Source organism: Magallana gigas, chromosome 10 (assembly GCF_963853765.1).
Source record: "Magallana gigas chromosome 10, xbMagGiga1.1, whole genome shotgun sequence".
Taxonomy (NCBI): Eukaryota; Metazoa; Mollusca; class Bivalvia; order Ostreida; family Ostreidae; genus Magallana; species Magallana gigas.
Genome location: NC_088862.1, coordinates 10,853,837 through 10,878,187, shown reverse-complemented (window position 1 = coordinate 10,878,187; position 24,351 = coordinate 10,853,837). Strand labels below are relative to the sequence as shown.

The 24,351-nt window shown below is 32.9% G+C and overlaps 3 protein-coding genes across 5 annotated transcripts in view; 1 reads left to right on the top strand and 2 right to left on the bottom strand.

The window, feature by feature from the left end:
• LOC105331279 (tRNA endonuclease ANKZF1) overlaps positions 1 to 24,351 on the bottom strand; it is a 48,804-nt gene that overhangs the window by 6,688 nt on the left and 17,765 nt on the right. The window contains exons 16-19 of one of the 2 annotated variants that reach the window (XR_010709945.1): positions 3,730 to 3,841; positions 1,583 to 1,682; positions 1,158 to 1,238; positions 370 to 440 (exon numbers count right to left, since the gene is read on the bottom strand). Coding sequence is in view for 1 of the 2 variants with exons in the window: in XM_066072872.1 (XP_065928944.1) it covers positions 370 to 440; positions 1,158 to 1,238 (152 nt within the window). In the remaining variant the exon portion in view is untranslated. The remainder of the gene's footprint in view (positions 1 to 369; positions 441 to 1,157; positions 1,239 to 1,582; positions 1,683 to 3,729; positions 3,842 to 24,351) is intronic. The other variant, XM_066072872.1, reaches the window with a different exon arrangement.
• LOC117683438 (glutamate receptor ionotropic, kainate glr-3-like) lies at positions 10,670 to 19,662 on the top strand. Of its 2 annotated transcripts, XM_066073966.1 has the most exons (6): positions 10,670 to 10,799; positions 11,626 to 13,261; positions 13,476 to 13,629; positions 14,133 to 14,350; positions 14,668 to 14,933; positions 19,243 to 19,662. In XM_066073966.1, exons 2-6 carry the CDS (start codon positions 13,046 to 13,048, stop codon positions 19,637 to 19,639), a joined length of 1,251 nt encoding a protein of 416 aa, XP_065930038.1. In that variant the 5' UTR covers positions 10,670 to 10,799; positions 11,626 to 13,045; the 3' UTR covers positions 19,640 to 19,662. The 2 variants fall into 2 exon arrangements, with proteins under 2 accessions (XP_065930038.1, XP_034308500.2); XM_034452609.2 differs by lacking the exon at positions 10,670 to 10,799 and having other exon boundaries at positions 10,821 to 13,261.
• On the bottom strand, positions 22,011 to 24,191 carry LOC136272063 (uncharacterized). Its single transcript, XM_066072875.1, has 3 exons — positions 23,508 to 24,191; positions 23,183 to 23,311; positions 22,011 to 22,543 (listed from the first exon to the last, which is right to left on the bottom strand). Exons 1-3 carry the CDS (start codon positions 24,142 to 24,144, stop codon positions 22,143 to 22,145), a joined length of 1,167 nt encoding a protein of 388 aa, XP_065928947.1. The 5' UTR covers positions 24,145 to 24,191; the 3' UTR covers positions 22,011 to 22,142.

The following is a 24,351-nucleotide window of genomic DNA, read 5'->3' as shown; positions in this document are numbered from 1 at the left end:
TTCTTTAAAAACCCTTCAGATTCTATAACTCATGATCAAACATCATAAATACCCAGCAAACAACTTGAAATCTAGACCTACACTTTGGCCCTTAAGGCTTTGTAGCAGTGACAGTTCTTTATCGTACCAGGGCATATCAAGAACAGAACCTCCCTTTCAAATGAGGCATCGTTTCTTTTAAATTAAATCCATTTTAATGCAAAAAATGTAAAAATAAGAATTAGCCCCCTTTTTTCAAAAAAAAAATTATAACATACATTTTTTGTTCAGTCTCAAAGGAATAAGAAATGAAACTGTCTTCAGTTTTCCATTGGTGAGTCTACTGTAACCATGTTACTGTTTTACTTTTTTGACTGAAATCAATGTTACCTCATTACTGGTGTATTCTGTCCAGTCTCCTCTAAGTTTTTTAACAATCTTTTCTCTGCCGCTAATGCCCTCTGAAAAAGATCAATAGTAGAATTTCGTCATAGTTGATTAACTGATTAAAGGCACTGGCAGAAGGTTCAACTAAAGAATAGAAAAAAATTGTGCAACAGAAAGATGTTAATCTCTCTGTTGTCCTACTGGGGGAATGCATGGTTCTATATTTTAACTTGACATGGTTATTTCAAAACCAATAAAGAAAACTGGTGATTTTGTTTTATCAGTAAGTCATCCAAGACAATTTTTGCAATAATATTAAACATTCTAAGTTACATACGCTTTAACTATCAAGGCCATCATGAGATTTTTAGGCAATAGCCAAAACATGTTGTGACATACACTTCTTGGTACCTATTTAACTTCTATAATCAATACCTTTAAATATCATTTTCAAAGTTGAATGCTTTTGAATTGAGTTGTAACTTCCAGCCTATCATTAGCTTTGATCTGTCCAGAATGGGGATATAAGGGACACGAACACACAAGATTTTATCGCTAGAATAAATGTGGTATTTTAAACAAATCTTTTAATGTTCCCCCCCCCCCCCATGTACATCAATGTCTAATGAATTGAATGGCAGCCAAAACTTTATTCTCTTCACTTTTGATGATAACAACTTACATTAAAAATTTCATACTCTCTCTCTCTCTCTCTCTCTCTCTCTCTCTCTCTCTCTCTCTCTCTCTCTCTCTCTCTCTCCACAGAGCTATTTATCAAAACATCTTTTGACCTTTTCCCTGTCAGACAGAACAAGAAATCTTTTCTTCTCTTTTTCTTCAGCTTCTTTCACAGCATCTTCTTCTCTTCTCTCCTTTAAAATTCATAAACATGTTTTCTTGAATAATCATGAAGTGGTTTTAACATACTAGTATTTATATGCCATCAAAATTTTGTTAATCAATGAAAATTCAAAACTATAAAAAAAAAAAAAGCTTTATTGTCTGAAAAAATTATTTTAGAAAACAAAAAAAAATTCTTTGTAAATTTTCTTTGGGAATAAAATGTATGATTAAAAGCCCAGCATGGTTGTGCTTTGTCAAAATCAGGTTAAAACAAATAAAATTAAAATAGGACAACTAGTTACATTAAATCTCTACTATTCAAAGTGAAATGCACTCATTTCTTATAATTCTTCCTTTCCTTACTTTAACTTACTTTTAACCTGTCCTGTTTGGCTTTTTTTCTGTTGTCTTTTCTTTTCTGCTGCCTTCTGTTTTCTTTCTAGTTCCATATCATTTGTCAGTGCGCTAGGGATCTGACAAAAATATACAATGTATTTGAATTAAAACATGATTTATCAAAATTATAAATCCTCAAATGCTTCAATCAATTTTTTTCAAATATACAAGTACATTGTATGCACACAGAAGTTTTAGCCATATAAGAGAAACAGTCTAAATTATTCTTAATCAATTCTTAATGTTTGCATGAATTTTGTACTGCATGTACACTTTATCATCAATACATGTATGTCAATAGGATGAACACAAAATATTTGAGTTTTGCTTGAACTTTTGGTTTTTAGCTCACTTGAGCCAATTAATTGATCACAATTTGTCGTCGTAGTCGTCGTTGTCGTCGTCGTTGTAAACTTTTCACATTTTCATCTTCCTCTCGAGAACCACTGGGCAGATTTCAACAAAATTTGGCACAAAGCACCACTAGGTGAAGGGGATTCAGGTATCTTCAAATGAAGATCTTTAAAGGGGAGATAATTGAGAATTATTGAAAATTTGTTGGTATTTTTTAAAAATCTTCTCAAAAACTATTTGGCCTGAAAAGCTTAAACTTGTGTGGAAGCATCCCCAGGTAGTGTAGATTCAAGTTTATTCAAATCATGGTCCCCGGGGGTAAGGAGGGGCCACAATTGGGGGATCAAGTTTTACATAAGAATATATATAGAAAATCTTTAAAAATCTTCTTCTCAAAAACTATCAGGCCAGAAAAGCTCAAATTAAAATGGGAGCATCCTCAGATAGTGTAGATTCAAGTTTGTTCAAATCATGGTCCCCGGGGTAGGGTGGGGCCACAATTGGGGGATAAAGTTTTACATAGGAATATATATAGAAAATCTTTTAAAATCTTCTTCTCAAAAACTATTAGGCCAGAAAAGCTCAAATTAAAGTGGAAGCATCCTCAGGTATTGTAGATTCAAGTTTGTCCCTGGTGGTATGGTGGGGCCACAATGAGGGAATGGATTTTTACATAGGAATATATAAAGAAAATTTTTAAAAATCTTCTTCTCAAAAACTATTAGGCCAGAAAAGCTCAAATTAAAATGGAAGCATCCTCTGGTAGTGTAGATTCAAGTTTGTTCAAATCATGGTCCCAGGGGGTAGGGTGGGGCCACAATTAGAGGATAAATTTTTATACAGGAATATATAGATAAAATCTTTTTAAAAATTTCTTTTAAAAATTATTTGGCCAAGAAAGCTCAAATTGGCGTGTAACCATCCTCAGATAATGTAGATTCAAGTTTGTTCAAATCATGGTCCCTGGGGGTAGGGTGGGGCCACAATGGGGGATAAATTTTTATATATAGAGAACATCTTTAAAAATCTTCTTCTCAAAACTATTAGGCCAGGAAAGCCCAAATTTGAGTGGAAGCATCCCCAGATCGTATAGATTTAAGTTTGTTTAAATAATAGTCCAGGGGTATGGTGAGGCCACAATGGAGGATAAATTTTTACATAGGAATATATAGGGAAAATCTTTAAAAATCTTCTTTTTAAAGACTATTTGGCCAAAAAAGCTTAAACTTGTGTAGAGGCATCCTCAGGTAGTGTAAATTCAAGTTTGCAAAATCACAGTCCCTAGTGATAGGGTGGGGCCGTGATGACGGTTTGAATTTTGACATAGGAATATAAAGAGAAAATCTTCAAAAATATTCTGGGAAAGTTTTCGGTCCATAACTTGGTACTTAGTGTGAAAGCACAGGTTATGCAGATTTAAGTTTGATGAAACCATGATTCCCTAGAGAAAAGTGGGGCCACGAAAGGGGGGGGGGTATATAGGAATAAAGAAAGACCTTCTTACATGTACAACAACAAAAGGGGCTTGGTATTTACCGAAAAAAAAGAGGTGGATAAAAATTGGCAGATTTTCAATTTTTTCTAGCAAGATGTACTGTACTTAGTGTCAAGATATTTTGATACTGTAATGCTAATTTGATCAGAATTAAGGCAATTGTTGCTCAGGTGAGCGATGTGGCAACTGGGCTTCTTGTTAACATTTGCAGACTTTTCTCTTCTGTCAAATGAACAAAAGGAGGTCTTTTAAATGTGTTGAATTCTCCCACCAACCTGAGCTGTTTTGTAATCATATCGGTCAGGATATTGTCCCATGAATTTTCTGAACTCATTTCTGGACTCTTTATCCTTGGCAAAGTTGTATGGAGTCTGGCCAAACTTATCTCTGCCAATCATAAAGTCAAAAAGAGTCATGAAAGCAAAAAATGCTCAGTCTAATAAATATACACAGGTTTTTTTATCAAAACAAAAATTGGTTGTTTGCTGTAAAGTTAAATGATTGATAATGCATTTATAAATATCAAGAACCTTTATCAAAATCATCTTTATGCGAGTTCTATGGTCGTTACAATTACCTTGTAAGCAAGTACAACGTTTCATTAAGACTACGATTTCTTCTGTTTTTCATGATCTTGAGAATGAGCACACGGCAGGTGTGACCGGTCGGCAGGAGATGCCAATTCCTCTTATATAAGCATCTGATCAAACTGCTATATTTTTTAGAGGTCTGTGTTGCTATGCTTTGAATTTATACTTCCCCATATGGATTTTTTACATGATTGACAGTATGTTATCATCATTTTTCATGTTTAACATGTACAAGAAATATACAAAGCTTAAGTTTGCAAAACATTTTAATCTACATGTTCTACACCATGTATGAATTTTTCATTTAACCTGGATTTTATATCTTAAGGAACATTGATCAATAAACAACTAGTAAATTAAACTTTTAAAAATAATAATATGAGACTCTAAAGGGCCAAAATTCCAAGAAAAATTAAGTAATCAGAATTTCATGGTAACTCAACATCTACACATTGTAACCTAAATGTTTACACACTTTTAAAAAATTTTGAGCAGCAGTTTAGTAAAAATTGCACTTAAAAATTCTACCTTCAAAAGGGCCTAAATGTCCAGAAAAATAATGGAAAAATAATGGAAATGGAATGTCTTGGTAAAAAGTCCTTCATACATGTACTGTAGATTCTTTATTTTATGCGAGAACTTAATTCTGCAAATCAACGATTATAAAATCAAATCACGAGAATATAGAATAACGATCGCAAAATGTTTTTTCATGATTCCAAATAATTTACATCTGTCCAAAAAATAAAAGCGAGATTTTTAAAGTTCGCGAGACATGTTTTTCACGATTTTACACCGTTAGGAATTCCTTGGGTTCAATTAGGAATTTACAGTACACAAAGTTTCACAAACTTCCATGCAGCAGTTTAAGGGGAGTTGCCCATTGCAAGAAAGACAGGACTGACTGATTCAGGGACGTGTCAACACATTAAACCCCTCACAACGTCTTTGCATGGGACTTAAATACATGTATGTAAAAGTAAATTCCCTTTTAATAATAATCATCAAGTATCTTGTTGCTGGATTTGCACCACATTCCATAAGTAACTGAATGACTTTCCTATGTCTGTCTTTAGCTGCAATGTGTAACAGACTGTACTTGTTGTCACCTATGGGCTCATTGAGCACGTCGTTGGTATCAACTGGGGACAAGAGTTCATCTGACTTAAATGATCCGGGTCGACTAGATGTTTTTCCTTGAGACTTCTGCAAAGCATCTTTCTGAACTAGATTATCACTGAGCAGCACCTCAGTCTCTGGCACTGTTGAGGATATCAAAGAAAGTTCATCAGATAATATTTCCTCTTTGCTCTTAAAATTGGCATCTTGTGGAATTTGGTCACTTTCTTCGCTATGTTTATTACACGTGTTGTTTATGTTATTCTGATTTTGAAGATAAATGTCCTGGTTCTCCAAAACTATGGAGTCTGCTTTCTTTTCTGGAGATTCCAGGGTAGGAACATTTTGTGACACCACAGCTAGTAAATTCGTCAGTGTATCAACATCTCCAGTCTTGCATGCTGTGAACAGGGAATTCTTTCAATGGTATTTTTCTTCTTCTGAAATCATGCAACAAAGAATTGAAGCAATTAATTCAGGTACAGGCAATGCCTCTATGATGAAATATGATGAAATAAATAGCTGTCACGGGTTCAAATAAATAATTCATATTCATTTACAAAACTGCTAATCTAACCACGTCTTCTATCATATTGCTGTTCACATATTTATTTATTTCTCAATTTTTTCAATAGATGTTCTATCCCCTTGTCAATGACTTTATAATTATACTAAACGTACAGGGGTTGGCCCTTTTTCAAATGAGGAAAATAATGAGGTAAACTTAACCACCATGAAAACATTTTTGTACAGGTATAGTTTACAGTAAATTACAAGAATGAAACCTTGATGAAATACAAAACAACAGATGCATAATCTATTTTGTGGACTTTTCTGAACCATATCTTGTTCTACAGAAAGGTAATATATATTGTATTTGATCTTAGGATAATATATTTGTGAACATTTAAAGTAATATTAAATTTTTACATATAAATGCTCTTTTTTAGTGTGTATTTGTGTATACATTTATGTATAAATGTCTGTCTTTTTTTAATTTATCTATCAAAATATTATCAACATATTAGATTTGATCTTCTTTTTCCTCCATTTATTTGACAATAAATCTGAATTCACTGTTTTATATCTCTTTCATAGTTCATGAGATGAGCAAAAAGGACTACTATTTTATCTTTTTTCCCTCAAACATCCCGACATTTATCCAAGACATCGCTGGATATTTCACCAGCAAAACAATAATTACCGAACAGGCAAGGAACTGTTGGCCCTCTGTAAACAATCCCGAAGCCACAGCATTAGATGTAATCAGCGATGGTCGCCGGATCGTAAAAGAAAGCAGACGTCAATTTCAACTTCAAAAGGTCGCTTCCATGTCAATTGCAATCTTCAAGGAACTAAGGCTGCGTTTGTCCGTCATTTTCTTCGACAATCTGTATGGTACGAAAATTCGCACTGCAGCTGATGAATTTTATTGAACCATTGGTAAATAAATGATTAATATTCGTCTTTAAGCTTTATTGGAAAATTAATCTTCATGTTTTCAAAGCCATTGTGTTTTTATTTAATCAGTGTATTCTTTTTTAAATCTATTTTATTGATCGTTTGTATTTTACTCGCCTTAAGACAGTAACAGTCATGTTTTACTTACTCGTCCAAATTTCTTTCAAAGCTATTCTTGTTGATTTATTCACTGAGCGAATTAACCAAGATTATTTTGTACAAAAACTTTACAATGTTGACGACATTACTGATGAGGACAGTTTGTTGATGCTTCTGAAAGGGCTATATCTTGAATTGGCTGAACATCACATCAACTTTACCATTTTCTGTAGCCCAAATAATACAAGAAGGATTCTGAAACTGGTAAACTGAGACATCACATTGTTTTATAAAAACAAATTTACGACCAATACAACATTAAATGAAGGCTTAATTGTATAGAAATACGTATGGGGTTAGTTGTTTTAACTGTTGATTAATTGGCTGATGGCTCATGTTCAGACTATTTTTTTTATAAAAATACAGGTCTAACTTCTGTTTATACGCTGGATAATTTCACTGAAAAGTGTAGTACAAAGAAATTAGAAGTTTTTAGTTCTATTCAAAAGTTTATTGTTTTTAAAAAAGGAATTTTGGTGATAAACGCCCCGTGGTTCAAATGGTGAAACGAAATAGCAGTGATTAATCAGTAGTTTGCTTTTGTATGTTTGGAGAAGAAACAACAAGATGTATTTTCCGTTATGTGCGTGTTTAGTGTATATATTTGAATTAAACTTAAGCTCCTTTATAATTCTTTTTACTTGTGACTTAAAGTATGTAAAACATAAACTTGCATCAGAGAGACATAAAATACAGAATGAAACAAACGCATCTTCGCTGTAAACTAATGGTTTTCTTTTGTTCAAAACGTAAACAGTTATAGATTATTGGCAGGGGAATATAAATAATTTACTGATCATTGCTGCTCAATCTTTGCAACAGTATCATAATTACTTTATGTAAAATTGGACATTATATCCGCAAGGTAAATGCTCTAAGGATAAGGGGGATTGTAAAGATATACCGACCTGAGAGTAGGAATATTCACACTTATAGTTTTTTGTCAAGTTGTCATTACCTTAAATCATTAATGATTTTTTTTCTGGTTTGTAAATGAAAGCGCAACTGCTTAAAAATGATAAACAATGTAATGAATTATCTCTCTCTCTCTCTCTCTCTCTCTCTCTCTCTCTCTCTCTCTCTCTCTCTCTCTCATCAATTTTTAAATCATGTAGAAAATTTTGATATGATTTATTATTTTATCTTTAAATCTGGTGACCTTGTAGATTTTTTTTGCATAACGTTGAAATAATTTTAGGCGAGTGCTTTCGACCAATCCAAAGGAAACTTTCGTTTTACTGAGCTAAGAGACCATTCTTCGTGGTTCGTTGTTACCACGTCTCCAGACTTTGATGATGACATAGGGACCAACAATTCCATCCTTGACAACGTCATTTTGCTGAATCTTATTGAAAAGGAATTTGAACCTGTGGTCAATGTTAAGGTATATATGTATTACAGTTTGAAGTGGTCATTGTTAAGGTATATAATTTTTTATGCATTAGGGTTATCAAACTAACGCCAATAAACAAATCTTATCAGAATAACGAAGCCTGATTCAGTCGGAGTTGCTAGCAACCTTTTTCATAGAGTTCTAAACTTGTGAATGTCGATGACACCAATATGTTAATTATGTCATTGAATTTATGTTCATCTTATCAGATAGCCTAAGGTTTGCTTATTCTAATTCCTTAATTATAGAGGCTCAGGGTCGTCAACAAATTAACCATTATATCTTACTTGAAATTTTGAATATAAATTTGTCAGCCATTATATTCTACTTAGTAAGTAAATGTTTCATATATTTTAGCTTTGAAAATTTCCTTTTTCATATACTAGTACATGTACCTTATTAAATGTAAATAGCGCTGGTATTTAAGGACATTAACATACAACTGGCCACAACAATCTAGTCCTCTTAAAAGGTTAAAAAAAAATAGCTCAAGCGATTTAAATAACCTGTCAGAACTAAAATGTAAAATGTTAAATGTCTTTTAACCTTATTAGAATATTGTTTGTATTGATGACGTCATTTCAGTTTTTGATATATCGATGCTTTACTAATTTTCAGAGAATCAGCTTATCAGATTTTTTTCTACTTTATAATTAAAGATATTGATTTGAAGTAATTAGATCCAGAATTGAAGACAAATGATTTAATTTTGATATGTGTATTTACATCATTCTTTGACCAATGGAGCCGACGCCCACCTGAGGTAAATAAATCAAGGCTCGAAAAAGGTCGAGATTTTTCCTGATTGTCTTTTAATATCTTTTTTCGCGAACGTATTTTGTTAAAACATGTGTAACAAATAAGAGCTTCCATTTGACAAAAGAAAAAAAAGCGGTTTTAATTACCCTTTTAAAAATGGACCGAGATATCTTTTATGTATACTTATAATAACGTTTTACAATGAATTATTTTGATGTTTTTTAAGTGTATAGTACAATTGTTTGTTCCTTTTATACGTAATTAAGGGGTTTTAAGGGGCCTGAAATCCAAAATTATGATTTTCAATATCTCAAAATGGAGAAAAAAAATTGAAAAGCAGTATTAAAGAAAAGATACTCAAGATCATGTGCTTCACAATATGCAACACTATTTTTCCTAAAAGGTCCCTAAACGGAGTTATAGGGTTGGTTTCTATATCGCTCTTTTGCAGATATCTCGAGAACGATACATAATTTTTAAACATTCAATGTATGTTGAACTAAATATGTTTGAAATGGCAAGAATTTTCATTCAACTTTAAGAAAATGGACTGACACTGAAAATTGGGGACAAAAATACTCATAAATCCCTTTTTTATACCTCAATTCTTTGATTAAAAAAGAGTTTGTATCCCCAAAAGATGACTCAACAAATTGTTTTTCAGATTTTGTTTAAAAACGACAATTTTTTCGTCAAAGTCCTTTTTTACCGTCTACAATCGTAAGGAAGGCCTACTCGTTGCTCGCAACTAAATCGTGTCTAGTTTGATAATAGTATTGTACAATCCTACAAAAGGATTAAAAGAACTGTTTTTCGAAGAAATAACAAATATAGAAATTGACGTCAGTGGGCTTAAATATTTGTAAAACACGACAGATGATATTTCGAATTGCAGTAATACAATTCGGATATTGTTCCTTTTCTTTTATCTTGTAATTAGTCGATATGCAGTGCCTATTGTCACCTGTGTCATACATCCTCAAGAACAATAAAAATTTACAGAAACTTCAAAATTGATTGTAGAACTGTACTACAAGAAAAAGCGATGCCAACATTTTCTTCTTATACACATTGATGTGGAAAACAAAATTAGACTGTTCGCCTCGGTGCAATCTTTATCGACAATTCGAACCAATTGGCTGTGTTGATTCAAATGGACTACTAACGTATTCCTCGTTTTTTCCTAATTCCTATTTTGGATTCAATCGCCGACACTTGTTTGTCACAACAATCTGGGTAGGTAATATAGATCAATTAAATTCAAGTAACCGTAATTAAGGCTTTTGAAAGTAACTGTTCTGGTGAATTACCTGCAGCCAGACGAAAAATATACTAGCATGCAGTACAGGTTTTCTTATTTTATCTTTTTCCTTAAGGGAAGCTCACTTATTGAAAATATCTCAATTAATACATGACATAGTATCCTTGCTTTAACTTAAAACCAGACAAACATTCTTTTCAATTAAATTCTATAGATATTTCTTTAACAAAAAAGGAAACTTGGTCTGTGAAACGCAATCAGATAAACAAAAATTGTAATTCACAATCGAAAAGTATACAGAAGATTGTATTTCTCTCGTTATCATGTTTGTTTGTTATGAGTTTAAGACAGGGTACGATATGTTCATTGAAATATCATAATAAATAAAATAAAACTTAAAATTTCCGGCATTTGGTCATAAATGTGTATATTTATATTCTGTTATCTTGTACTAATATCAAACATTAACTTAACTGTTAAAAGTTTCTGGTTTTCCAAGTGGCCACCGTTCACGGAAAGATTTATTAAGAATGGAACGACTGTGAAATATTTCGGATACTGTATGGATCTTCTTCGAGAGTTAGCAAAAGCACTCAACTTTACGTAAGTGCATTCAAAACCAATGATACCCCGGGTGTATTTTCTGTGTCGGCTCAGGGTCTGCATCGGGTCTGTTATGTAGGATTCAGAGCAGACCCCAAGCAGACGTCAGGCTGACACAGAGCAGACCCAAAACAGAATTAAAATGCAGACCCCAATTTCATAAGGCAACTCTTATTTTGCTACTAGAATTTGTCCCTAAATGTGTAACTAAAATACACAAGTGTCGGGCTTAAAGGCGGTAGAAAAAAAGGACGGGTCTGCTTCACACTTTAGCGCAAAAAGCACACCTCAAGTGCTGACCTCTTATAAATCCAAAGCAGACCCAGAGCAGATTCAATTCTTTAAAAGTGAACCCCAACCAGACCCTTAGTAGACCCGCAGTCAGCTTTTGGGGTCTTGTTTAATAGTATTAGGTTGTGTCTGGTTTCTACATATGTATTGTAAATATCACATTACAAACTGAATATACTGCGCATTACAATTTAATCTAAAAACAACGAAATATTAACCCAACGATAATATGTGCTTCTACAGTATATTGTAGAGAAAACAAAGTTCCATCGGGGCTGTTGTGAGTATTTGCACATATACAAATATGAAACATATTATAGTTACATGTACAGGTACTAGATTTATGGTAAATTATCCGAATAGCATATCGTAGAGAGAAAACAAATAATTTCAGCCAAGTTTTCAGAAGCGTGCACATAGATTTCGTAGTCAGCCGTAACTTTTAGAACACCGATATATTAATCTAAAGGTATTGTTTTCGATCTTTTAATAAATGTTATGAACTTAACTGTTCATTTCGTTTCTTTCAACGTAGATACACTGTGATAGAAGTGCCAGATGGGGAATTCGGGACACTGCTGCAAAATGGGTCATGGAGTGGAATGGTTGGGCAGTTAGAAAGACGGGTAGTGTAGCCAACGAAAGCCAAACATTACATACTTTTATAATCTTCCATAAAATTTACTACTTTATAATAATATAAAGAGACAGTACAGCGCATCTTATCAAAAAACCGACTTGAAAATTTTTTCCGATCGGGTTCGGTATTTTTGTACTACTCATGAATGTATAAACTTTCAGAAAATTTCAAAGTTCTCTATGCAATAAATATTATTATTTTATTAAAATTTATAATTACGTATAACCTATCACATATTTACATCGCAACGTGTTCGGGGTTCAGCCTTCTATATTATTACGCATGCGTATTTACTGTAAACAAAACACGTGCGGGGCTCGCAAAGAATCTCCTGGACAGGTTTGTTGATAACAATATGTCTTTTCTACTTCTCATATGTAATAACTGTTCAAAGTTTTTAAAATAACCACAATCATTATTTTGTAATCGCGTATTTATCGTGTTTATCATAGGAATTGCTACAACCTAAATTTATTTTTATAAATGAGGCCCCTTGAGAGGTTATTTGACATATTCATGTCTATTCATTTTAAAATGAACCTAAATTGGTAAACCATTTATAAATTATCGAGTAAGTAAGGATGTGTTTAATTTAGAGAATCGCTTTAACCTCGTTTACCATGATGACCGTGGGACGAAGATCTTGTAGTTTTCAGCACATGTCAATTACTGTCAATCAAAGTCCACGTGGAACAAATAAACGATATAAGATTATTCCGGTTTGTACGGCCCTTGAATTTCCGGAAGCTTGTAATTACGTTAATTAGGTATGTGAAAGGGATTTTCATGTATTTCAACTATTACAATCATTTATTGTTATTTTTTATTTCCTAACGATACAATAGGTAAATCTGAAGTTATACACACATGTGTTTTCAACTGCACTGTCTCTTCAAACAAAATGACACCTGAATTAAGAAATTAGTTTTCTTCCATTTTGGTAAAGTATTGGTTTGATAACTCGCGCATTGAAGAATCTTATGAAACACATTTTTGTTCGGATGTTTAAAAGAATCTACAAAGTGGTCCACCAAACCGCATTTATTAACTATTTTTGATAGAAATTGTTTCAGAATAGGAAATTTTATATAAATATCATACGTGATCATTAATTACAATAAAAAAAGCAAAAGAATTGTAGGACATGCGTAAAAATATACAAATTTATTATATACAATTTCACAGATAAGAAAAGCGAATTACTAACATAAGCGCATACTAAAAAAAGTAAATGAGGTCTGTTTTCTCGATCCGAAAGTTCAGTTCTCAACATTTTCGATTGGTGTTTCAATCTAAAAAGCCACATTGACTTATTATGAAACCTTGCAGTTACAATATGTACTCTACATATGATTTGAATCCTAAACAGGAAGTTGATTTAATGGTAGCTACTACCTCTGTTCGCCCTGACAGAGAAATGGTGATGGACTTCACTATTCCGTACTATTACGATACTTCTACCCTTCTGATGAAAAAACCTGACCCTAATGAAAAGAAACTCTTCATTCTTGCGAAACCACTACGATGGGAGGTAAATATCAATGACATAGACACTATTCAGCTCAGAACTATTTCCATTTTTTTACTTCTTTTGATGTCTAGAATTGTTAACATAGGTGTTACATGTATAATGCCTCACACAAATATGATTGCCGTAAGTCTAGTTCAAGAAAGATTTCTTTGATTTGCAAATAAAAATCGAACTTACCCTCAACTTTATATCTGTAAACGTTTATGTATTACAGGTAATGGTATGCACGGCGGTAGTTCTGGTAGTTTCTACCTTCTTTCTCTGTATAACAGAACAACTGTCTGCATATTACAAAGTCCATGGTACACAGGGTCAACAGGATTTCCAGCACTCCTTTTGGTACATGTTTGGTGCTCTGCTGACTCAAGGTACTCTGCAACCAAAAACTATGAACAAAAATAAACTTAAGAAGTTCAGTGGAGACAATATGCAGTAAAACACGCTTAAAATGAAACGGCAGTGACGTTTGAATTTACTTTGTTATAAACGTAATTATTTATATCCGTCACGTTTAATACATGTAATTTAGCCTTGGTAAATATAAATCACTGCGCTGTAAGCGTCAGTTCATTATAAGCGTGTTCGCTATAACCGGTTTCACTGTATCATCCGATAGATAAAATGTAGATGTTTCTTATAAAATTTCAAACAATATATCTATCGTTGAATGAAATGTACGAGTAACTATGATTAATTCGAGGACATCATTAAACCATGATATTGCTTCATTTTGAGTCTTAATCTTAAACAAAACTTTATTCCTGCGATTAATGTATGTGTATGAATTCCTAGATCCCTTTAAATACTTACTCTACTAAAACTATGAGAAGTCACAAGTAAATTGTGTATGACCATCATTGTTCTGTTGAAGGAGGCGAAAGTGTTCCTAAATCCCCCAGTGGCCGTACCTTTGTCAGCGCTTTCTGGTTGTTTTCTATCGTTCTGGTTGGAACGTACAGTGGAAACCTGATCGCTTTCCTAACTGTACCATTAGATAAACCGCCATTTAATTCTCTGGATGAGATGATTGCTCAGTCAGAGTATAAATGGGGTACAATTGGTGCATCCTTCTATGTGACTTGGTTTAATGTAAGATATTTTGAATATATTTTTTTTTAACACTGTACCAGATTTTTTTGCCAGTCAAAGTATGGTGTATTTTGCACTTAGACTAGTTTACAAACACGCCTTGAACATGTATACCTTTTTCATATGATATATCAGAGAAAAACCAGAGAATGTATAGGTCCTTACCTAACTGGAGTTAAATGTGTTTCTTTAAATAAAAAATAATAATACTATAGGAAAAATACTGCTCTCGAGACAGAAATTCTTAATGCAAATGTATAGGAAATAATATAAATTGATCATTTGTAAGAAGACAGTACTCTAAAAAATAATTGCAGTCATCTACAGTGGATACTCTACAAGCTGTGTGGGCAGGGATCAAAAAATTTAACGAGACGGATCCAGAGGTGTTAAGTCCGGATCCCAATGTCCACATCGACAAAATGTATCGGGAGAACTATGTTTTCTTTGGAGATAAAGTTTTTATGGACATTCGAAAATCAAATCAATGCGACTTGATGACAGCTGAGGAGGAAATTCCGAATAACTATTATGCAGTGGGTCTACCAAATAACTCTTTATACACAAAAACCTTCTCCGATCAGTAAGTATCATACCATTATCTTGAATACATTATATATGGATTTAATTTTGAATCCATCACTGTTCTTAGGAATCAGTTGCGGTAATTTAAAAAAAAAATAGCATCGTTAAGGTGGGTCGCGGGTTTACCCCATAAAAAATCTCACGATTATTATGAATTCGAATTTACAAGGCCTCCCGTGTACCCCGGTTAGCATCGGCCAATAAAAAACAATTATTCTTAATTTTGCTTTTGTATTATAAAGACTTTCTTTTTAAACAATTAAAAAGATTTGTTTAGTTGCTATTAAGAATTTTAAATTAAAAAGCCCGCCTTTGCCCTCTTATTCTAAATCAGAGAATTAGAGCAAAGAATGTAGAGCAAAGTATTTTTTTTATATATAAAATTTAGAGGAAAGGGTGGTACCAAATTTTTGAATAGGTTCCCAATCTTCACATTTTCTTTGTCAAATGTTGCTAAATGTTAATGTAAATATATGCGAATAGTCACAAATCTAGAAAGCAGATGATATTTGTAAGATATGGAGTTTTATTTTTGCAAAATCTACACAACTAATTTAAACAAATTAATTTTCCGGCTTTGCTCCTCCCTTTTTAGACGGTGGCTATAATTAGCCACTGTCTATTGCTACCGTCCTGACCGGAAGAGTATTTCTCACAGGGACCCTAGCGGATAAGGAACGATAACTCTGTTACAGGCAATGTTTTATCTATGTGTCGATTTTAGTATGAGAACTAATTTTAATCTTATCAGATATTTTAAGCATTATAGCTGCTAATTATTTTGTACATATGTTTAAATAATTTATGAAATTGTGTTTTATTTTAAATTGGCCGTTACCCTGTCTGCTTACGCGGTATCGATAATTTATGCACCAACTGCCAGTTGTGACGTTAAACTCTGTATCAGGGCTGCATAATCTATATCACTGCGATCATTTGCTAATAGATCTCACAATAATCGCTTTAATTTTAGTTGAGGCAGAATATTTATTTTGTTGTAGCTTATTCCAAAGAATTCACAACAGATACTGACGATAAATATTACATAAATTACATTTTATTGAACTTCAACCGATCAATGGCACACTTTCTTCTACAAGTGTGCATGTGTTTTCAAACATACAAAAAACAAACATACAAAAAACTTGAAATTTACGATAAAAATGTGTTTAATTTTGGACTGACCTGTGATTTACATGAACCTTATTTTGTAACCCACTCAGTCTGTAGGAACATCAATTTTATTACAGGAACCTCAATATTCATCAGACAATATTTACTACTGAATTTGACACTTTACTTGCTACTGACTTTTTCTCAAACACGCTAATCGATCGACCTCAGATTGTAAAAATCACGTGCAAATCGAGTCGCCATTTTACAATTTTACATATATAAACAAACCACATTTTACGATATGTGTTTCAAAGATTTTCAGTTCAGATTTTTTGTAAGCAAATAAGGGATTGAAGACATATGCTGTAAAACGTCTTATGGATTTCACGGCGTGTCAGCTCGTGTATCTCTAAATAATTTGCAGCAAACGCTTTTTTTTTTGTGAGAAAAAACAATCGGTTCAACTCATGCAATATTCCATATACATTTATTGTACATTGTGAACGGTAATGTAAGAGATAATAGTTTTGTTCACTAACCAGTTTCTGACGAATTTTTTCGCAATAAACTGAATAACGCAATTTGATGAGCGAAGTACAATCTCATTCTGTGACTTAAATCCATATGCGCCCGTCGACGTCTCTGCTATTAGAGAACCTTTTCTTTTGTTTTGGGGGGATTTTTTCACTAACAGATAACATTATTACACATGTACGTAAATATCGCCCCTTTTGTTCTCAAATAATTTTTATCTCGCGAGTACAACTCTATTATGAGCTATCTTCGACATTTGTTTCCATAATAGGCAGGCCTTATATATAAATGCGCCAGTTTGTTGCGACTCGCAATCGAAATACACAACCGTTAGAAAGTGTCATCACTCAACGAAATGCTACATCAGCCATAGCGTATACATCCATGCTATATATTTGCGATAAATAATGAAACATGAAGGCAAAAAATGTGCTTCATAGATGACTGTTGTTTTCTGCTGAGCTACAGAACTATAGCTTTCCGGAAATATTGCTGGGATTTGCGAACCCTAGATATAGTGTATATAGTACATGCAAAGAATAAAATAATATTTATATACACAGCTGTACGGTCAGAAAAACATGCGTTCAACTTGGATATTGTTTGTTTGGTTTTTTTGAAAACTAATTTTGAATAATTAATCAATATTTGTTGTAAGTTTACTAGAAGAGTTTAATGTAGCAAGTAAATTATGCGTGTTAAAGTGTACTGAGAAGCGATAAAATATACATGTGACTTTCCCAAATCCATTCAAATGGTTTGAATGAATCTATAGCTAAACACAATTAATGATTAATAAAACTGCCGCAACTGTTTATTGTATGATATTTTTTTCAAATTTTTATTCGCTTTCGCTGTGAGCAAATGGATCCACTAAAGTCGAAGATAAAATATTGATTGACTCTTCTGTTTCATGATGACAAGCAATACCAGTTTTATCAAACAGGTTCTTGTAAACTATTCTGTTTCCTTTACACTTAAATGTACCAACTGACTATGAAGACAAAAGCAAGTTAATTGTTCACAAAACTGCAACTTTTTCCCCGTGAAGAAATTAACGGAAAATGCTGTCGAGAGGGACAATAAACATACTACATGTCTACCAAATAATCAGTAAAAACCTGATAAGTATTTTATCCATTTATTATATCCAATCCACACTTTTCAAAAGTTGTTCCCCTTTACGGGGTCAACCCAAATGTCAAAAGGGAAAACAACCCAAAAATCCCCTTTTTTATACAATCAAATATTTGGGCGTACTGTGATGAAATCGCTTTGGATTTGATTTTAATTATTCATTCAATATGTGGTGGCAACCCACATATTTAATGAGTCATTCTGGGGCAATCAAAATACAAACATGTAGTACATGTATTACCTTAAACGGAGTTTTAATGTCAACTGATATAGATACAAACATAAAGATACAAACTTCTATACTACAAAGGCTACTGTGATAAATCTATGGTTTTCCCCAAAAGATGACGATAAAGAGAGACGACAACATTTGTAAAGTGTGGATTGTGATCACAACTATAATTTCCACAGAATTATTCATGTAGAAAACTCACGACCAGTTGTGCGAGTAAGCGTTAAGTATTAGTACATGTATGGGATACTGGCTTTGGATTTTCGACAACAATAATAACTAAATATCATACATGTAATATGCCACTTTCAAACGGCGCCACCGTCTAACAGTACTATCAGTACTTTGATATTGCTCAAAATAGTTACGATATACTTTCTATTAATGTTTGTAATTTTTTTCTTTTGAAGGATTATTACGGACTTAAAACTATTTTACAGACCCCCCCTCTCTCTCTCTCTCTCTCTCTCTCGTTTGAGACTACATGACTGTCATAAATTAGCTTTTGAGTACAATTTCACATAGAGTAAAAAAGTAACGCTCCAATTCTTGCTTATAATCTACGTAGTTATGATATATTGCTTCCAATCTGCATTTCCAACGTACGATTCTTAAATGAAAACTAAGAACTTTGTATGAATTACTACTTTAATATTTACACTATAGACCTAAATTACTTTATTATAACTAAGAGCATTTGACGTTAGAAAATGTCAAGCAGGAAACCTTGAGATGTCTTCTTTATGACGTCATAAACAAATGTGCACAAACAGCCAATCGAGTTGTCAAAATTGAGTACAGAATTTGATGACGAAAGCAAACCCGCGACCCACCATAGTTTTCAAAAATATCAAGATATAAAATCTATGATTACGTCAGTTGCTTTTATGGACCAACTTTACAACATGCTCCTCGAAAACTCGTTTGTATAATTATGTAACCGGTAAATCACATCGTTAGAAGTTTACTAGTATCACATTCATTAATATGTTTTCATTATTGAAATAAAATGAAAGATAATTTAGCAAGCAAAGCTGGACTCAATTTGGTTTAAAAGAATTAAACAACAGTATTTTAAAATAAAAGAAATACTGACCTCTAAATGTTTTTTTACATTGTTATATTGAACCTTAAAAAATAATTTTCCAGATTTTTTTCATATAGCAAGCACGGACATTCTTGATTATACTGCTTCTACTCAAAAGAGATATGCAGTCTTCATTATGTTGGATAGAGAACGTTTGTGTATATGCAAATCAGAATTAAATAATTACGTTGTCAATTGCAGAATAATATCACTACAGGAAGGAGGCATTCTACACACCTTTCAAGAAAAACACTGGCCGAAGTCGATTTTTTGTTTTGCACCTTCTGGTCTTCAATCGAAATCCATTTCCTTAATCGACATTCAAGCGGCTTTTTATCTAACGGGAGTTGGTATTGTTGCAGGATTATTAGTTTTGATTATCGAATTCGGCTTCTATTATTTTGCAAACAAATGCTGCAATAAATTGAATCGAGACAAATGTATACATTTACGAACTGTTGCAACAAACCCCGAAATTTCGGATGCATACCATGTACACGACAATGGGGGTGAAGTAATGCTCGAATCGCCATCCAATTGGAGATCTAGAGAGAATAAATCAATGAAACTGAAGACGAGTCATATCAACGAAATATGAGACTTTTTATCTATTCATTTTGCGCTACATACTTTATAAAGACTGGCGCTTCTCGGACATTTGCACAATGTTTTTTTAAGATGAACAATTGAAATAACCTGGTAGATATATTTACGAGCTTCCCTTTTTCGCCATTATTATACTATCTTTATTTTAATAAAAACTTGAACTATCTCGCTTAACACTTTGTTGTTTTAAATTTTATATGCCATTTAGGCATTATTTACAAGTCAAAAATGATAAAATTTGTTTGTCACATGATTTGAAAAAAGAGGAGTTTATGACATTAGTACTGAAGACTTCTTGTTATATGTATGATAATAGATACAGCCCTGCGGTTTAATAACGCCACATCAAAGGGTGTTTTGTTGTAAACTTTACTTCGCCTTTGCGATATATAGAAGCATGAGACGGACATTACACCAAGTTGAGCATGCATGTCAAACTACATGTTCTTTGTGTTTTAAAACACTAATTATTAAAATAAAACCAAATTATCCTTTTATAGAAATTTACTGGGTACAAGAAACCTGGGTGGTAAAAACAATGTCTATTAGATCTATAAAAAAAATCATGTTTTGATTAACTACAAAGTATTATTTAGTAAAGAAAAAAATTCATACATAGTAATTTAAATTTTAAATTAAAATCCATACGTAGTAATTTAAATAGTAATTTAAATTTTAAATTTGGATGTTTTCATATATCTTTACACAAAGCTCTTTTTAAGAAGGAAATATTTATACACTAGGCAAAATTGCTAACGCACCACTTACTATTTCTTTGATTGTTTTAGATCTGAACGCAGCAAAGATTGATTAGTATAGTATTTTAACAGTTTATGATAATACAGAAAATGACACATCCTTTGTTGCAATCTTATTGACCAGTTGCTTTGAGTACTGTTTATGAAACATGGTACTCCCCATTATGTGATTCAAATATCAATATCAGGTGTGGGCTCCATTTGCTCGGATCAATGGGATGTGTCTGTCTTGTCGCCTAGTATTTACGCGGCGCTTTGGAGTTCTTGGTCGGTCTCTCACACTTCCGGTTTGTAAAAATTTCCAGTACAACCTTGCAATTGACGTGTGGTGCCTTTTAAACACTGTGGCTACCTAAAACAACATTGTTTTTATTTGATAAACATGCTCCGTCATGTTTTAGCCAATATCACCGGTAATCGTTAAATTATTAAAAAAAATTTCTAACCTCACTAAAGGAGCATCCTTCAGAGACCAACCAACTGCCCGACCACGCTCATCTGTGGTCAAACGCACCATACCCCGTCGGGTTTTTTGTGAGGTTTTAGTAATGCATGCATCAATAATAAAATCACAAAAAGAATATAAAGATTTATCTTTCCAAAAAGAAGTGTGAGCACGATTTGTGCATTTCTAAAGAACAATCACGCTTCGGTTAACATTGCATCCATTTATCCGTCTGGGCACTTAAATGTCTTACTTATAATTAAGGTGACCTATTTAAACATTAAATACATCTTTGAAAAATTTTAGGATGTAAATATCATTTTATTTTAAATGGTGCGTTAGCAATTTGGTCCAGTCTATTAAAAAATGATCATGACTATTCATCCCTTTTAAGTTGCAAACGGATTTTCTTTAGTAGAAGAGGAATCAGGTCATATAAATGTACAATAACAAATTATCATCAAAACATGTCTTAGAGCACCACCTATTTGTTAAAATAAAGTATGTGTTTATTAAATGTGCGAGCATATTACACAACAGAATTTTTACAAAGACAACTGCAAAATAAACTTTACTCTTGGAGAAAAAAATATTCTAGTTAAAAAAATGTTTTTTGTCACAAAAAATTCCTTGCGTCATGTAGGCATCAGTAGAAAGAAGAAGAAAAATCAAGAAAATGGTTATATCCCTAAATGACTTGGTTGATCAGCCCAAATTTTACATAATCGATTAGAAATATGATTACTGTAGCCGAAAATATAATTTTTTAATGATTACTTATGTAAAATGGAAACAAAAACTAACACGAAATAAATTCAATTTTTGTAGCGTACATAAAATTTAATATACATGTACAAACAACTTAGCAGCTTGTAGGTCATGATCAAAACTTAGTAAAATAATCTGAGTGTATTCATTGTGCTACAACTACTGCAACAAAAAAGTTGAGTGGATATACCTTTTTCTCGTATATTAGGTCTTTGCAATGAATTATGTAAAAAGCATTTTTTGGCATTACATATATATATATATATATACAGAGGAACGTACGAAAGCCCATGGGCTTCCATACGAACGCTTAATTTAGTGCCATTTTAAAGTGGATGTTAAGAACATATTCTTAAATTGTAGACACGGTTTAAAAATTGTACATTTATTTTATTTCATTGAAAATGAAAGTCTGACAAAAAGAAACCATGCTTTTGTATAGAACTTTTTTTAAAGAACAAATCTCTCAGATTTCATAAACATGAAGGCTCCTTTCCTTTTATTTAAATAATAAGATTATGACCTCAAGAGATCATGAAACCCGTGAACGATGTGATTGGTGTCGAATCAGTGTAGAATCCTTGCCCCGAGTGATATTTTACCCAGACTTTGTCACCACGTCTCAAACTAAAAACCGCCATGTTTGTTCCAGTTTGGTGGGAAGTTCCTCCATATGCAAGCGCTCTAACAGAAGAAGACCTGTTTTTAACTATGTCAACGTATATAGTGTTTGAGCTGTATGCGGTGATTGTGACGTAAAAAACAAATATCCCGTCTGTCGGTGACGTAAAGACACCGGTCGAGGCATCATATGCCCCACCTTCATTGTAAATAATGGTGGAAAAAATCAAGTTTCCGGAGCTCCAATACCTTTTACTTTCTGTCACTCCAGCGGTGAAAGCAACGACCATGGGAGCCTTAGAGTCTGTAAAAATCATGATTAATAATAATTTCCGTATCTTTTGTATAAAAGTTATAGAAAAATTAATAATAGATCTAATACAAAGACAAAATGGCATTTAAACTAAAACTTCATTACAAATGAACTGCTTACGAAACCTGGAAAAAACCGTAATTTGTTGGGGGAAGCATTTAAGTAAACATATTATTAACCTTAGTTCATTACAATATACTTTTTCATTCCTGATTTAAAAAAACAAACTACTTAGACAATTTTACAAAAGGAAAATCATTCTTATCGTTAATTAAGCAAGTCTGGGGGTTTTTCCTCTGCTCTCCACTCCCCCAAAATAAATAAGACACAGCCAGCTCGATGGACTATTTTGCACAATACATTTTCATATTTAGATGTCCATGCAAAAATTAAACAAACGTGTCATTCCATACGCGCTCTGTTGAATATTTGACATTTTAAGATATGGACATTAATGCAAAGATACTTTTCATATGATTCCTCCCTTCAGGCACCTCATGTACCAAGAAAGACATGTATTATATTGGTATGAATTTTTGAGAAAATAACAGTTGTATTGCGATTCACTTACAAACCTTAAAAATCATGTTTTGAAAATAAGCATACTATGTTATTTAAAAAAAACCCCACCAATCAGTCCACTGGAGATGTTGTTCCGAAACCATTCAAGGGACAAGATGGCGGCCGATAACTTGAGCTGATCATACTTGGTTTCTGCAATTTCAGATTTTAAACTGTGCAAGGAATCATTGGTTTTCTCTGAAAAATGAAACATATTTTGTTAAATGTACATGTATTTATTTAAAGTGTATTCAATGTAAACAGAATTACAATATAGTGTTTGTAAAAAAAAAAAAAAGAAAGATCGCGCAACAGTCGATAAACCATGAATATTTTGGGACACTACAAATGAAAGCCTATTTTTCATTGCACTTATAAATGAAAGATGATTTACCTAGTATATTTGCTGAGATGTTGGACATCTGACTTGAAACCACCTTGTAATTTTCTTCTAAGCGTGTTGGGACGGTCTGGTCTAGTTGTTTTACATGCTGGTCAAGCCCCATCAGACTTGTTGACAACAACCGAACTTGCACCTTTATGTCTGACAGTACTTCGCTCGTGTTCTTGTTGTTTTGAGCAAGGCTAGTCTGAATATCAGTTTGGAAACCATTCATTTCATTCTTGAATTTCGTCAACCTCTCAAACAAATTCAAACCAGTTTTGTTTTGCTCCACCAGCCTTTCTTCTAAGTATTCTTCGGTTTCTTTCAAACCTTGTAACTCACTTTTCAAACCTTCTATTTTTTCTTTAGAGTCAGCTATTCCATCTTTCGCTATCTGCCTAATCCCCGCCATCTCACTTTGTAAAGATAACATGGAATCCTTAAGTGACACCATATCCTTCATCAGCACGTGAACATTTTTCTCCAAAGACATTCTTATCAAAGTTTCTTGATTCAGCAATTGTCGCAAGACTGTCGCATCTGCACCTTGTGGAGTCGCCCTTTCAGGAAAACTCGTATTCAAAGAATCAGATGCTGTCATCATCGTATTATGCGACAAGCACAAAACAAGAATCAATCCAAACATGTTGTACAGAAAACCTTGTTTGCTGTATTTTGGTTTCTAAGCAAACAGCTATGTTTCGTTTGGTTTTATATGGGCCAATTATGGAACAACTAATTGATCTTTGATCAGATATTTGGATTGGCGTGGACAAAGATCAGAATAAAGTTCAGTTAATTTGAATATCTAGTTCCCATCTCATTAATCAACATAATTCAGAGACAGAACTCA